Source organism: Dermacentor andersoni, chromosome 8 (genome assembly GCF_023375885.2).
Source record: "Dermacentor andersoni chromosome 8, qqDerAnde1_hic_scaffold, whole genome shotgun sequence".
NCBI classification, from domain to species: Eukaryota; Metazoa; Arthropoda; class Arachnida; order Ixodida; family Ixodidae; genus Dermacentor; species Dermacentor andersoni.
In genome coordinates this window covers 104,234,055-104,250,412 of record NC_092821.1, presented here as the reverse complement: position 1 = coordinate 104,250,412, position 16,358 = coordinate 104,234,055, and the positions used below count along the sequence as shown (strand labels likewise).

Here is a 16,358-nt window from a genome sequence, read left to right as displayed (position 1 = left end):
GAATTTTTCATAAAAGATTGGCGAAAATCGCGAATTTTCAGAAAACGAAACTATCAGGTTTACAACTCTGTAACTGAGCAATGAAAAATAATACCACAATTCTGTGAACTGCATCTAGCAGTACATCTAAAGCGGACAAAATTGATAGGTTACACATCAATATCAAAGGATTTAGTAATATGGAAACACAGCTTTTGCAGAACCCTTGTACACAATGTAACAAATTGATGTAAGATAAAAATTGAGATATCAAATTTGTCCGCTTTGAATGTTCTAACAGCTACCGTTTACAGAACCGCAATATCTGTCCTTGATGCAGGGCTATTAATTTATAAACATCGTGCTTCCATTTTTTTCAAACGTTCGAATTTTTGAAGATATTATAAACAAAATTCTTGCCCTAATCAAAATTCCACTTTCAACAGTCACTAAAATCTACCTTTCTTTCTCAAATGCAACAAATTTCATTAAAATCGGTCCAGGGGTTATCTCAAAAAAGTGTTTCTGCATTTTACATGCATCTGAAAAGGCCGCCTGTCGGAGTTGGGCCTGAGCTAAAGCTTCCTCTTAAATGCACGTTGAACTTTTTGAAGACCTCCATAAACTTCCCAGTCCAGGTTAGGCGGCACTACGGATGCTGCTGAGCAGTGCCTCTTGTGGGAGCAAACAAAAAAGTCGCCAGGCATCGCGGTCGCATAGGCGTGTTGTGTACAGAAGTACTGGCTGTGAGATTGCCTTTCCTATGCATTTGTATGCACAAGCCTGCCATTCAGGGCCACAACAGCTTCGAAAACAAAGGGCCGATACCCGCCCGTGAAATTCTAAATATTTACGAGCAGGCAGTGCAAAAAACTGAGGAAACATGCATGCACCACGGCTGTTGTTGGTAGTCAAGTAAGTCGCGCTTATTTGCTTCCGCATGCCAATTTACTTAACGCTTCCGCATGCAAAAGTTTTTGACCATGTCACACAGTCAGTTGAAAGCGCTCTTGCATGTAAATAGGATCCATTATTAAAGGGGACACTGGGGCTTGCAGCCTTTGCTGGGTGCCACTGCTGAGCATCGGCAGGAGCGGCAGCTTTGCACAGGTGAAGCAAATGGCATGATACGATGCGATATCACTAAAAAACGAAAACACAGAAATAGGCAAAAGGTTCATCAAAGACTAAAATAAGTGTCAAGACACTCGCATGGAAAGCTGCCTTGCAAGTATAAGACAGACAAGTTTACTATCATGTAGCGCGACAAGACGACTGTGATGTCCCTGAGGTGTCTAAACCCATGATGAACTTATACCTCTGTCACTCAGGCACTTTCGGGCACTGTCAAGTCCAGTTCGAATTGGATGCCCAGACACGGGTGCTTTGGGTGATTTTGCATGATTCGGATTGAGTAGATCGCAATTGTAGGCTGTTGTCTGCACCATAATGCTGAATGAGCTCAACCGACTTGATTTGGATTGTTGGACCATGCAAAAGCTACCATCCTTGATCGTGACTGACAAATTTAATAAATATCGGGCTTGATCGGGATTGAAAGCACCCGTGTTGCAATGGTATTAAAGAATGACCAAGAGCCAAAGCGATTCAAACCATTGCTGCTTTCCTCTCGCAACACTAGATGCCACACAGTACAGTCCATTCTTTTTAGAAATGGGCCACCTAATCATAAGCTTGTGCCAAGGCACTCAATTTTTTGCAACTTGCTACTACAGAAATGTTACTGAACAAACGCACACTGTCAAACAAACACGAGAAAGGACCATGTATTTCGCATGTGCATATTATACAATGCTCGATGCGTCACTCAAAGCACGTCAAAGTAGAGCTGCAGCGATATTCCAGTCATCCCGAGCAAACTGTCATGACTGAGCTAAAAGGTGAAGTAGCAACGCTGCTGCGAATAGCAAGCATTAAGTAAAACGGCAAAATTTCACATTTAAACTTGATTCTGCAGACAGCAGTTATCCATGCCTGCTTGCATTCCTTTCCATACCATTTGCCTGGAAAAATGTTGAAATTGAAAGGTGGATGCAGGCCCCGGGTGTTTTTGTAACTGTTGCGGCAGTTTACCATAAAACAGTACGAGGCATCTTGGTACTCAACCGCCAAACTATTGCAAAACAACAGCCATGCGAGCAAACATTTTGCAAAGATCGCAGGCATTGCGAGAGCCTCATGGTGCCAGAGACCTGATAAATGATGATGCCAATCTCCACTAGGGGAAAGAGTGGCGCTGGTATCTGTCGGCAAACTTGAGGTTGGAAGCCCTATTACGGAGTCTCTTACAGCTCGAATGTTACTTTGGGATGTTAAACACTATCATTTTATTAACATAATTCCTCCCTCAAACCACAGTGTACTGTGCATTCATTCATGCACTGACACAGTGCCACTTCTGCGTGACTACGAAAATTTGACCTGTTGGCCAGTCCACTATAACTGAGAGCTGGTTTGGTGCTAAAATGCGCTTCCTACCATATTAATCACAGACAACCGAAACACAAGTGTAGAATAATGATGTATATATAGTGCAGCACAGAAAACTCTTCCAGGTAGCAGCCTTACAAGTGCTGCTACCTACACGTATAGTTAGCAGACCGACTGCTGTGGCACAATGAATAAGCAGACAAAAAAAATTACCGCACCTGGCTGCTCGTGAACGATGTTAATTGCTAACTCTTCTCGACTGCAGATTCTGCCTTGCTACGTGTTCTTTGTCCTTGTTTCTTTGCGCCATAACCCCAGCCTAAAATGTCAAACCACCTCACACCAATGTTTTGCAAGGAAAATTTTAGCAACTATTCTTAAAATTACAGTGTGAAAAATGCACCAGATGAGAAGAAGAAATGACAGAGTGCACTTTCAATGCTTTGTCTGCCTTGTCTTCTTTTCATTTTGTGCAGTTTTCGAGCTGTAGTTTCAAGTATGCATAACCAACATGCCCAGCATGCGCTTCTTTGTAGAAATTATTTTCTATCAAAGTCAAACTCCTAGGAAAAATATGGTGGCAAGCAGGCACTAGCTCACTCTTAAACATACTTCTACTTTATATCCACTAACATTCACCCTCGCTCACTCAAACTCAGTGAGACTCCCACTAACACCCACTAAACTGCTGATGTACAAGAAATGAGTGCACTCATTAGTGAGTATGCTGATCAACAGTTGGTTAACATTGGCTGTATATGAATGTTTGAAGCTGAATGTTTCGCTACGAGCCACAACATGAACAAGCGACAGGTGATATTATGTCTTTTATTTGCACTCTATACAGAACTTCACATCTATATACGAAGCTCGAAAGTGTGGCAAAAACAAATCTACCACAACTAGGCCCACTTGCATGTTTTTAAGTAGCAAATAAGTCATCAGATCACATTGCGCTGAAAAAGTTTACTGAACAAAAAATGACAAGCTGTGGCTTCAAAGTGGTCGGCAGGTAAAGAAAGAACAAATACCAGAAGACACTGATTCTGACTGTTCGGAGGGGGAAAATTAAATGCGCTAAAGCATCTTGAAATACAGTTTGTATCCCTGCCTTTCAGTACATACACCATACAGTGGCATTTACACCAATTGGACAAGGCATAATGAGCTTGGAAAGATGGATATGCGAAATTTTCATGACTTCTGAAGCCTTTAGCCAAACTGTCATGTCATTCACCCACTCATTTTCGATGACAAACGCCAAAACATTGGCTGGCTGTTATGCACCGGTGCGATGTGCTGCCACCATAAACAAAGGCAGCTGAGGCAAGCAAAGGAAATTTCCCATGTAATCAAACATGGCGGCTACCCATAGGGGCATGGTAAAAACAGTGCAGAAGCACACACGTCATCATAGCGCAAGTATGGTACTTCAGCCAACGTGAGAATGATATGTAGTGCACGAATTTGCCTAAAATTGGTCCTTCTGGCTTCAAATGGCTTTGCGACTTTACAAGTTGATCAGCTTCAACAAAATATTGTATTACAAATGCAACAAATTTGCAAGGATTATATATGTGCACAGAAGCTTATTGCCTTCGCGTGTTTAGAAAGATATTATTGCTTAGAAATTGAGAAAGGTATAGCGTAATAAAGCTACATTAATGTTTAAGGCCACAAGCGTGGAGATAATACACACACACCATTCTCATGGTAGCTGAATGATGACAGTGCCAAATTTCCCTTATGTAGCAATTTCAGTAGGAAACTCCGTGGTCCCCGCCTTTGGATATGATGGGTACCATGCAACTACAGCAAACCCTCGCTACAATGAAATCACCCTGATAGAATTAGTGCTTCATAGGTGGCATCCAAATCGCAACCCAGGCGACGGCTTGCTCGGAATAACGGAAGCTAATCTTGAAGGCCCTGCTTTTGTGCACTGCAGGCGTTGGAAGGGATTGCAAGAGCTGGAAGCACATCATGGTCACCACACTTTGGAAACCATCTACTAAAGGTTTTTAAAAAAGCTAGTGCATCCTTTAATGAAAGTGCACTAAACGTGTGGCACAGTCACCCACACCCATTGTTTAATTAAATCAAGGCACACAGCTGACCGATGTCACTGCATTCAGAGCGCATGCACAACGACTTCACACAAGCAAGATGAAAGTTGTCATTGCTGCTGTCCCGCCGTACTCTGGTTCAAGGCAACATTGAGGGGAGCGCACAGGAGAATTGCATTGTGGAGTTTTCCAGGGAATTTTAGGGAGACTTCGGGGGTGCTTCGCAACTCCTACTGTAGAATCCTTCTATTTTCACCTCCTTGCCTTGTGACCTCGAGAGCTAAGCAAGTTTTCTAGTGGTGCAAACATGACATACTCCTTACCATGGTTGCCCTTCAGCCATCTAAAGACTACTAGGAACAACGAGCTTTGCGCTGTAGTGAAACTTGCCGTGAAACTGGACGTATTGCTAGGTCCTACCGTTTCGTGTTCCCTTTTCTTCTTGTACAGCATCTTCAAAGGAATCTTGTGCGGACCACGAGGCCTAGGGCGCTTTATGTCCTCTGACGGGTCTGTAAACAAACCTGCATGACATTTAGGAGGAAGTTTTAGCTTGAAACCAGCTTTGATTTCCCTATTCAAATACTACAATGAAATGCTCAAGTCCCGCCGCTTGAGCAACAGCTAAACCATTTAATTGTAATTTGTCGTACTTGAGAGAGAAAATTTAATTATGTCAACCTTTTGAAGAAGACTTTTGAGTTAGGGCTTTGAAGTTTTGATGGAAGGTGCTGTAAACTGGTAGAAAAAAACTAGTACTTCAATTCTGCAAACTGTGTTTATTAAAGTGTCCAGAATGGACAAAGTATAGTGCCATTTCTTTATAGCTTACATGAAGTCATTCTATTATTTATGCGAGTTTTATAAAATTCCTATTTTGAAAATCCTGTTAACTTTTAAAGCAGCGGAAAATGAGGCAATTTTGTTCACTTTGGACATTATAGCAATTTTTTATAGCACTTCGCACAGTATAGCAATATCTGTTATCATTGCAGGCATACAAATATAAACTTCACACTTCACTAAAAAACTCCAGTTTTTAGCAGCTTCTGTTAAAAGGAAAAGAGGGGGGGGGGGGGCTAGATAAAATATCTGCTCCCAATAATCAGTAAAGTTTAACTTTCACTTTTATGAGAGAGAAATAATCAAAATTTGTTCAATGCATGGCAAATGGTATGTGGATGAGAGTTCCTGAGCTAAAGCTTTGCCTTAAGGTGGCAAGCTAATTACGTTACCGATTCTAACATCTGAAAAATGCACAGTATAGGTGACAGTTTCCAAGTGGCCAGATACTTTGCTGCACCTTAGCAGGGCTCTTGTATTATAGGAGCCCTTAAATCACCTCTGACCTTTTGAACACTTTTTAGAGAAACACTCATTTTGTACAGAATACTGTGACAATAATCTTTGGCGAACATGGCAGCAGGCTACGTGCTGCAGGATACCACAACTCAAAAACAATCCTGCGCTCTTCTCTGGGATTTTCCGGTCTCTTCGTTGCATATTGCGATCCCGGCAGGGTCACATGCACGCACGCATGTACACACACACGCACACACACCTTAAGTTGCACAGTTGTGCATACTTATGGTCTCAAGATGAATGCTGCAATGAACAAATTGAATGGCTACACAAATTACATTATATAAAAATGAAAACGAAGGAAGTGTACAAATTACTGAATCATTTCACCAAGTAAGTGGTTCAATCAACCAGAGGTTGCCTGTTATACAGTTGAGCTCACATTACATCATCCTTGCAGTTAAAAACTGCAGTAAGCGTAATTTTGGGGAAGTTGAGGTAAATTAAAAAAAAGAAGTCCTCATGCCCTTGTAACTGTTCTCTTAGCTACCACGTTGAGCATGTTTAAAAAATATATTTATATAGAAATTAGGGTGCCAGTCCCATAAACAAAATGACCGAATTGAGTGACCTCTTAGAGAGACAAGAATCACACACACAAGAAAGTGCTGCCGTCACATGTGCCTGAGACCTCCAAAGTTTTGGTTCAACATTTTTACATTTAATCTCCAAAATCATAACTTTGGACTGAAGAAATCGCGATAATATATAAACACGTAAAAATTTTCTTTTTATTGTGCCTCTTCGTGCAATGTAATGCAGTGCACATTGTTCATACGGCTATATACCAGTCTATGTACCATGTGCCATACACAGTCTTGACACAAACAAAGTGTATAGCATGCCTAAATGTTGCAAATGACTGACTCTACTGAATGGTCTTCAATATAATAATTGCAGCGCTAACCCTAAAAGCATATTGCATGGCCATATGGGACAGCCGTGCACAATGTGCAGGTCGAAGTGCCTGCTGTGCATTTTTAGTCCGGATAAAGTACAGCCAGATGCAGTGCAAAAGCAAACCATTCTGTCTAGGTATTTGCTATCTGCTGACATCAGCATGCTGCTACTGCAAATTGCATGTGAATATGCCTTGCAGGCTCATTGCAATATGCCATTTAAATGGCCAATTATCAGGTGTTGGGAATGTGTTCAGCCGACAGATGCTGGTAGATTTAAAGGCGGCTCCCTGCTTACAGAACAAAGACCATTCTGGTTTATGTGTTACAGGCTCCCTTGCAAGCATGAACGAGAAACATGTTCAATGCAGACACTGCGGACTTGGATATGACACAGTCATTAGTTTTGCACACCGCTGCCGCGATTGTTTTTTTGCGAGGACTACCACAATGTGTATGTGGTGTGCGACGGTTTTGTTAAATCCAAATTGTAATAAGAACAATTTGTCGAAGAGGGCATGGGGTCGTACATGTTTCGGCCACCCACGGAAACCATATTGGGAACCCCTGGATTAATTAATTATTTCGTTAATTGGATTCATGGATTAACTTATGTCAGCTGAAAACTGATTCTTTTTTTGTATATAGAATCAGAAAAAAAGAGTAAGACACCCTATTTGGATGAATAGGTAACTTTTAAGTTCTTTAATGGGGACACTTTGGTGGAGATTCGCAAAGCTTATCTAACTCATACAGACGCAATCATAAGTCCAGCTGCAATGAGAGTATTCGCTTAACCACTTGCCTAGCTCGCTGGCTTGAAGTGCAGCACACACGGTTGGCTTTTGTACCTACTCCTGAGACACGTACGCGGGCGCCGTGGCAGCTAGACCACTGTAGCTCGACCTCTTAATCCTTCTTAAATTCGGCCTAGGTCAGCAGCTTATTTGAGGGAGGAATTTTCGCGGAAAGTTTTGACGTTCCACTTGGCGTGAATTGCTGCGGCACGAGACATCAACTGTGTTGAGCTGGTGGGACCTGAGACGCACGTCGTTTTCCTACTGCGTAGTGTTTTAACATGGTGGTGGGAAATCGAAATGAAAGCCAGCTTGCGGGCAAAATCGGAATGCGGTGCCTACGATGCCACCAGAACAAAACCCAAGGCTCATTTTGTGCCGCCTGCTGCAAGAAATGGCGGTGCGTTTGGGTTATCACCTATGAAAAGTGTGCAGTACATTTTCAACGGCACTACACCCCGTGCACTGTGAAATAGACAGGCTAAGATGCTCATCGTAACTGCATCAGCACCAATGGATGTGAATGTGGTGTGCGACGACCTGGGAGGTGATTTGCTGGCACCGGAATCGGAAACAGAGTGCGTGCCGGCGTTTTCCAGTGTGATGGGTGGGCAAGTATTACGGGTAGCTGCTGCAGCAGGTGACTACTGTTCTTGATCACATACACCTTGCACCTTTTCTCATTTACACGAGATCTAGTGGCCGGACAATGTATCATACAGTCCCACTTCAGCAATGTACTCAATGTCAGTGCCAAAAGATAGTGTTTTCCAAGAAGGTATGAACCAATAAAAGGGAAGCATGACTGTATTGGGTTACTGTTTGTGCTATCGATTGCAAATGTTGGCACAGTGTAAATCGTACGTAGGGGATCATATTGACAATGTTCTACTGTACTAAGCGTGAACAATGTGTCATTATTTAGTATACTCTGGCTGAGACTCGAGGACACTAAAGGGGACAACAGGGACCCCAAAGCTGGAACCCAAACCAATCTGTGTGCTGGGCGCACGGGGAGGCCTCCATGTGCGGTCGGCTGTCTGTGATTTTGTATGCAAACACTCTCCAGTGTGCTCCAGTCTTGGCGGCCACAACCCACCATCTGCCTTGGTTCCAGCCTTGATCCCCCCGAACCTGCACCGTCCACTTTATTATAAATTCAGGGGCTCTCCCAAGGCTTCCTTTCGACATTGTTATATTTACTTTCGCATACTAAGTGATCTCCCAGTAACAAATCTCACTAGGGACAAAGCAGGTCGGTTCAACCTGGAAGCACTAGGGACTAGCTGGGTGGTACCTGCCTGACCTCGCCACCAACAGAAAAGCCACTACCTTAAAGAATTTTAATCTCAATTTGGAAGTATTAATCGAGTAATCAGAACATTAATCAATTAATTTCCCAGCCCAAGCCAACTGTTTAAAGAGGGAGAGAGTAAAAAAACATTGGTGCTTGCCTGATCGTGTGCCGAGAGAGAGGTAAGGGCATAGCCCAGGCAGAACCTTTCTGAGGCAGCTGTCCGCCATGTCTGCTGGGAGTCGTCTTTCCCATAGTTGAAGGGTGTCGAGCGTGGACTTGGCCAGTGGGAGGAAGCTGAGACCCTGTTGCAGGGCCATCTGGGAAGAGACGGTACAAACCCAGCCGGGTTTGTGAACAACATTTCGGTGTCCAAAGCAGTTTTTGAGGAGAAAAGCCTATGAGAGTTTTTGGAGACTCCCCAAAGCCATGACAAGGTATTTTCTCAAGGGCTGAAGTAACATTGCTACTGGCAGCTCAAAGGAAACGCAACATATTTAACATGAAAAGAATTTAGTCAATGACCGATTTTTTGGACGGCCAGTTTTTCAAACATGCATGATAATTCGGTCACCTTCGTAGCACTGCCATGTATGCCAGAGTCAATGTATAAGAGCGTCTGAAATTTCGAATGCAAATAACCTTCGCCATCCAATTTTTTTGGACTTTTTGTCCTGACCGCAGGTCCAAAACATTAATAGAAGCCACCACCGCTGCCATCTCGATTATCTTGCTACCTCGAACAGGCGCTCTCGCACGCAGATTCGCTAGCAGCCGTAGCCGCCATCACGGCAAGGCTAGGCCTAGCTACTTCAACGTTCACTACCAAGCTTCTTGCTGTTCGGTGGCATGCTTCTTTTTTTATTGAAACAATTAGACACTGTCAGCAACGACGCAAAGTCTGCGATTTTAATCCGTGCCTATGGCTTCGAAGCTCAAAAAGCCCGGAGCGTTGCACAGTGCCAGTTCCCGAAAGTCAGCTTCGCCTCAATACAGCAGTTTTACTACACGGTGTAGCATAAGTGAAGTATTGCGGTGAAGCATACCATGAGTGGGAAGGGGAAATTGTCATGGAATAGGGTATGTATTCCTTACTTCACACATGTGTACCCGCCATCTCCTATCACAGTACAAGCACTGATGCCCCTAAAAAAGTGTACTGGCAGGCCTTCAGAGCTATTTCGAAAGTGGCTGTGGCGTTTTGAGTTTTTAGGGGCAGTAAAAGGCACACATTAATTTTTATCAGACTGCCCGAGGACACAATTTTTCGGATGTTTTCGCGGCGCCTAGGGAGTCCAAAAAATCAGACGTTGACTGTATCTTTTTGCTGAACACAAATACAAAAGGCACACAAGAAAGATTTAGCAGTTGAGAGAGCTACCACCAACCATCAAAAAGCAGCCAAACGGACAGAATTGGCTAGTCTTTTTTTACTGCACCAGCTATGGAGTAAATTTTTCATTCTATGTGGCTTAGAATGCACTGTCCACAACGGTTTTTCTTTTGTAAACAGTTTAAAGGGGCCCTGAAACACATTTTCTTGAAACCTTAGCACCATGCTGGAAATGAGTGCGCTGCTCTTCAAGGAATATGTTTCCAAATAAATTTTTGAAAAGAACATACTAATATGGATGGAAATATAGTGCAATGTTTACTTTACCCATTCTCTCTCAATATGTTTACCATCAGCTGGGGTGGTACTGAACGCAATGCCCTGCCCTGTCACTCTGTTCCTTTTCTTGTTTTTTTTTTTTTCTTTCCATGGTGCACTTACAATAGTAGCTCTATGAGGCTGGCATAAGAAAAAAAAAAGCACCTGAGGGCAATAAAAGAGTGGTGACAGGACAGACAGAGTGTGTTAACTGCAGCTATCACTTTTCCTGGAAAACCTGGATTGGTGTGCATGTGTATGGCCAAAGGCTGGCACCTATGGGTTGTCGTACCCAGCATATAATTTCATTGCTGATGCTGCATAGGGCAGGAAAAAAAACAACAAACTAATAGCATCTCGAAATCTGCCACAAGAGAGAGAAAGCGATCTACAATCCGGGTCCGGGACAGAAACGTCGCTACTCGACTTTTTCGCCCCGGGCGTGAAGCCCAAGTATTGAAGTACGCGCTTGCCGGCTTCGGCCATAGAGAGCCGCTTCAGCTGGGCGGTCCGTTGTGCTTCCGCAATTTTCTCGAGGGTATTGCGTGCCCCCAGGCTCAGGAGCTTGTTGGTGTTCGTACACTCGAGTAGTCCGAGCGCTGCCTTGTAAGCTCGGCGTATCAGGGCATTGATCTTATTCTTTTCACACTGCATCCAGTTGTGGAAGGCTGCAACGTAGGTGACATGGCTGATTACGAAGGAGTGCACAAGCCGAATTACGTAAGCAGCGAGCTCTGACAAGGCGACATTCCGCACCAAATGTGGCGTCACTCTGCAGCCTGACCACCAGCCCCGAACAAGGCTCCCTGATAACCCAAATTAAGCATTTCATCCGCTAAGAAGTCACACGACATCTATTTCTGGTGTCTGTCACTCAGGAGTTAGCAGCACTTTGCCGTCTCATCTCCGTAACGTGATCCATGAAGAGGTCGCGGAAGTGCTGCCGGTTGTTCACCAGCAGGATGTCGTGACTACACCAGTCTCTTGTGCTGCGGTTGCTGCAATGGCCCCTAGCAGTGTGCCCGTGCATCGCTTTCAATTGCTTGAAGGGGGCAAGAACAGATATCGGTATTAGCAGCTGTCTTGAAATCTTTGGATATAGGAAATGGTGGAGGCAGGGAGGTGGTTCCGCCCTTCTGATGTTCTTTGTACAAGTTAGTTGGCGTAAACATTGATACAAGATAGGGTACATCAATTTTTTGGGAATGATCAATACGAGATGATACATATGAATGTTTTCTTATCATGTTCAATAAGTGTTTCAGTGACCTTTTAAAAGTTTGAAGCAACCCTTTGAAGCAAACAGCACATGCTGCTTGAAGTGGCTACTTTAGTCACATTGGTTCCACAATGCCTGGTAATTTGACTTACCCCCATATTCAGAAATGCATCTCAACTTGAAGCCCATGCTTGACTTGATCTAAATGATGGGAAAACATGGGGAAGGCGGGAGGTGGAAATTCAAGACGATGAGCAAAACGGGAACAAGATGAAAGGAGGAGCCAACGTTCCGACAAGTCCACTTGTCGAAATGTTGGCTCCTGCTTTCCCCTTGTTCTCGTTTCGCTCATCGTCTTGATGTAAATGATGCCTCTCATGAATGTGCAGAAGAATATGCAATAAATATCTTGGGCATATTCCTACCAGGTGTCCTTTAGATTAAGTCAAGATGCACTTAGTAATACAGGAGTTAATACTCTATAGCTACTCATGCTTCAGTACACTTAGCAGTCACCTTAAGAGCAGGCACACGTGTAATAGCCTGCTCCTGAGCAGTTGGGCTTGGAGCCCGCAGCACCAGCTCCAGACACGAGGCCAGAAGATCGTCTTTGAACTGTTGCAGCCGACCCATGGTTTCCTGGACAAAGCTGGACACTAGGCAGAGGCACGTCTTGGCTTCACTTGAGCCACTCTGAAAACACAATGTAGAAAAATAATGAGGAAAAATGAAGAATGACTTATCAAATCCCATATTATATGCACATACGCATGCACACACACACTGCTCCCAGAATTAAGCTACTGAAGACTGTGCAAAATATTTGTTTTATTTGGACACATAAATGACAGGGCCTCACCTCAAAGTATGATGACTTTTCGCAGATCTGAAAGCAGACAGCCAGCGCCTTGTAGAACCCGCTGACTAGAGGACAGCTACGACAAAGGGATTTCACAATTTAAGTGCTTAAACATGTCACCTTACAAAAGCACGGGTGAAGATCATTCCAAAAGGAAAGTATATCCCGCATGTCCTGCAGCAATCTTTCCAAATTTATTAAACTGACCTAACCACTGCCATCAGAAAGCGTAACAATGCACACATGTTGACGAGTCATCACTACGAAATTCTTGCAAAGATAGCTAAACACATAATAATGAAGAAAAATGGGGCTTACCGAGTCGAGTATTCCACAAACTTTTTAATCATGACAAATGCCCACTTTGTAAATAGTTCAGTACGCTTCAACAGGAAGGTGTCCCTGAAGAACATGAAAATGCATTAGGAATCAACCAACCTCTTGTACAACTCTGTCTTTGACAGCCTTTGCAATGAGCTTGTTACCTGAAAAAGTCAACCAAGTTGATGAAGATGTTGAAGTCCTTTGGGCATTCTGCGTCAACTCCGCACGTAGGGTCTGACATGTTCGTTCCGGTTTCCTGTGGGACCAGCCAACGAAAGTGGGATGCTTAAGCAACATGCTGTGGACAAGCAGCGCACACATTCAAGAACTACCAGCATGATATTATCAACTTGTCTTTTATTTTGTTTGCATTATAAAGGAAGGTGCAAGCCCCCTCTAAACTCTAAAAGAAATCCTAGAGTGCCCTAAGTATTTTACTTGTTTACTTTTATTGTAGTACCTCACTGAAGAAAAGCTTTCCACTTGTTTCTGTGAACCAGCAGTCATTTCAGTAACCTGGAGGCAAATGTGTCATGGTGTCAAAATACAATAGCTCACTTTGTTCCTGCTATTACTGCTGCTGCCTCATGAAAATTCAGCCAGTAGCAGCATGCACAAAACTGTTGTTTATTTTTTGAAGACAGGATCTTATTTTCTTCTTTGATTACTTCACACAGTCTTGTATATCTGTGATCAAGGTATCTCGTAACTACTTCCAGAAAAAAACAAAAAAACAAAAAAGGAAAAACAGCCCTTTCATGCTTTCAGAGCGTCACAAGAGGTATCAAAATATAGGTCTCAAAGAGACAACAAGTGTGAATTAGTTGCAGAGTAAATAAACGTAACCACATGGACATGACTAACGCCAATATAGTAGAAAATTAACCACATTGCACCACAGACAGCACTATTTCTGGGATCGGCCCACCTGGTCTCTTGGTAAAGAAAGGTAGGATCAACTAAGTGTCGACATAATGGCACACGAAGTAAGATGCAAATTAGATATGACATGAGTGAATAATGAACATGAAAGAAAGACAGGAAGACACAGAATAAAGAAATATAACCAATAATCAGTCATTGAATCATTCGAACCACCATGTACGTAAGGTGGGGCTTGTCTTCTTTACCGTAGACACTTGTTTGAGCCTATCTTCCTCACAGTCAATGTTACCATACCTAGCCTTACTGTTCCACCATTTCAGCAAATACTGGTCAGTGTCACGCTAATGTCGATGATGCCGGGTCTGGCATTTGAAGATCGACTTTAACATAACAATGAAATATAAAGGTACAAATATAGTCAGCGTAATGTGCGTGTGTGGCGCAGTAATCGTACTTGATTTCTTATGTGCCCTGAATCGTAACACGCACGCCAATTTTCGTACACTTGAAGCATTGAAAAATGCAATACAGTTGATTGTTCCCGTAGCATAGTTTTTATGGTACACGAGAGAAACATAGCAATTAGTTCTGGCTTAAAAAAAAAAGAAAAGTTTATTGCATACGAGCTAGATGGGCATCCCTGGTGCTGTCCGAAATTGGAAGGCGGGACTCAAAATTTGGGGATTGGGGATGGAGGATTAGTACACCAGCTATTGCAATTTTAGTTTCATGCTGAATTCAAGTGTGCGAGCCATATTCTCGAAATTTTTTTCCCTGAATAAACAAAAAAAAACATTCACCATTAAGAACAGTGAATATGGTACCCTCTACAGTTTGGCATTAAGGTACAGCCAATGTGATTGGCAGCATTCAAGTGTGCTTTGACGCTAGCGGCACAGGAAAGGAACATGTCCCATCTCACGCTCATGCCACTCGACCAGAATGCACCGTACGCTAGCTTAGCCTGCCACCAGCAGCATCAGTGAGTAGCATTGCAAATTGCGGCCTATAGTTGAAGGGCAGTGGAGAGTGTGCCAAGTTTGCCCCGTTGGTGTCAAACAAAAACTCGCTCACTCTTCGCATACCGCATGTGCTGCAGCAATGGCCAATTGCTGCGGTGCTGTGGGTCATGCTCGGTGCGCCGAAAGGAGTTGGGAATTTTCAGCTCTCCTGCTGTAGCCGGCGCTAGAGTTACTGTACCATGTGTCTCAGCCGATGTTAGCCAAGCTATTAGAACCGAAAAAAAAAAATAAACAGTGCAAGATAGAATGCTAAAACTTGTGGAGTTCGTTTGTCACAGGTCTTACGACTGGACATCAGAAGTCCTGATCCTGAAGTCTTGAAGTACCTGATCTTGCACAGTGTTCATTTTTTTTTCTTTTTTTTCTTATAACAGCTTGGCTAACATTAGTTGGGACACCCTGTATATACTCGTGCAGGGAACAGAGCTGCAAAAAGGCCCGCCATCTTTCACGTAAAACGAATAAAGGTTGTGAGGGAAAGTCACACAACCCGTTCGCAGAAGATAAGTTTGGCTCGACATCAATATAGGTTGGCCTGCACCACCCCCACAGCCTAGCCGCTTTAGATTGCAAACTTGAGAACCAGTTTATTACAACCTTGCACATGTCAGCTATGGTAGTTGTTTAGATTTCTTTTGAATGAACAGAAAGATTTGTTGCATGTGCTCAGACATCACGTAGCACTGCATTCTCTATTGGGTACAGTGTGGCATCACCGTCTGTCGAAACAAATGCCAAGAAGAAAAAAAAAAACAAGACAGACTAATTTCAAAGGCAGTCTGGATCTTGGTCATCAAGGAAGGCGCCAGACTGCGGCGATGCGACAGTGCTACCATTGCACTTTGTCCATCCATGTATTAGTGTTTTTTAAGAAGTGTAGAAGCACAAGAAAAACACGGATGGAAAAAGGCACACATACACACGCACACAGGTACAAAAAGCACCTGTGGGTGTGCCTTTTTTGTCTGTTTTCCTTGCGCTTGTACAGTTCTTAAATATGAAATACCAGCGCGCCCACACTGCCGCAATGATCGTCTTAGTGGCGGCTTCTCCCCAGTGCTTGGTTGCTATTGTCATGTGTCACTATTGTACACGTGTCACTATCTGAACAATGTGATTAGCGGTCGGCAAAAGGCGAAGCGAGCAGTGCGACGCGATATATCCAACTGTTCTGGTCGCTGCCAATTGTGCCGAAGATGGCAGAGTCTATTTGCGGCTTCACAGGAAGCTTTAGCTCGAGGGCTCTTATCTAAATATATGGGAAAGGTGAAATAATTTTTCTAGGCAACCATTGCACCAAATTTGATAAGATTTGTGAAACTTAACAAGAAAAAAATTATATCTAGCGACTGTAGGAAGGGGCTTTTTGATTTAGGCTGCTGCTCTTTCCACAAAAGTTGCTGAAAATTGTAAATTTTCATAAAACGAAACTACGAAGTTTACAACTCAGTAACTCCACAACGAAAAAGGATATCAAGATTCTGTAAACTGCATCTAGTAGAATATCTACAACAGACAAAATTGATGCATTATAGATGGCTCTCAAATCA

At 43.2% G+C, this 16,358-nt stretch overlaps 1 protein-coding gene across 1 annotated transcript in view; it reads right to left on the bottom strand.

Annotated features, from left to right (window-relative positions):
• The window catches only part of LOC126529470 (DNA-dependent protein kinase catalytic subunit-like), a 181,166-nt gene that overhangs the window by 140,262 nt on the left and 24,546 nt on the right, over positions 1-16,358 (bottom strand). The window contains exons 18-23 of the mRNA XM_072284110.1: positions 13,063-13,157; positions 12,896-12,979; positions 12,578-12,653; positions 12,235-12,411; positions 9,009-9,168; positions 4,917-5,020 (exon numbers count right to left, since the gene is read on the bottom strand). Of these exons, the coding sequence (XP_072140211.1) occupies positions 4,917-5,020; positions 9,009-9,168; positions 12,235-12,411; positions 12,578-12,653; positions 12,896-12,979; positions 13,063-13,157 (696 nt within the window). The remainder of the gene's footprint in view (positions 1-4,916; positions 5,021-9,008; positions 9,169-12,234; positions 12,412-12,577; positions 12,654-12,895; positions 12,980-13,062; positions 13,158-16,358) is intronic.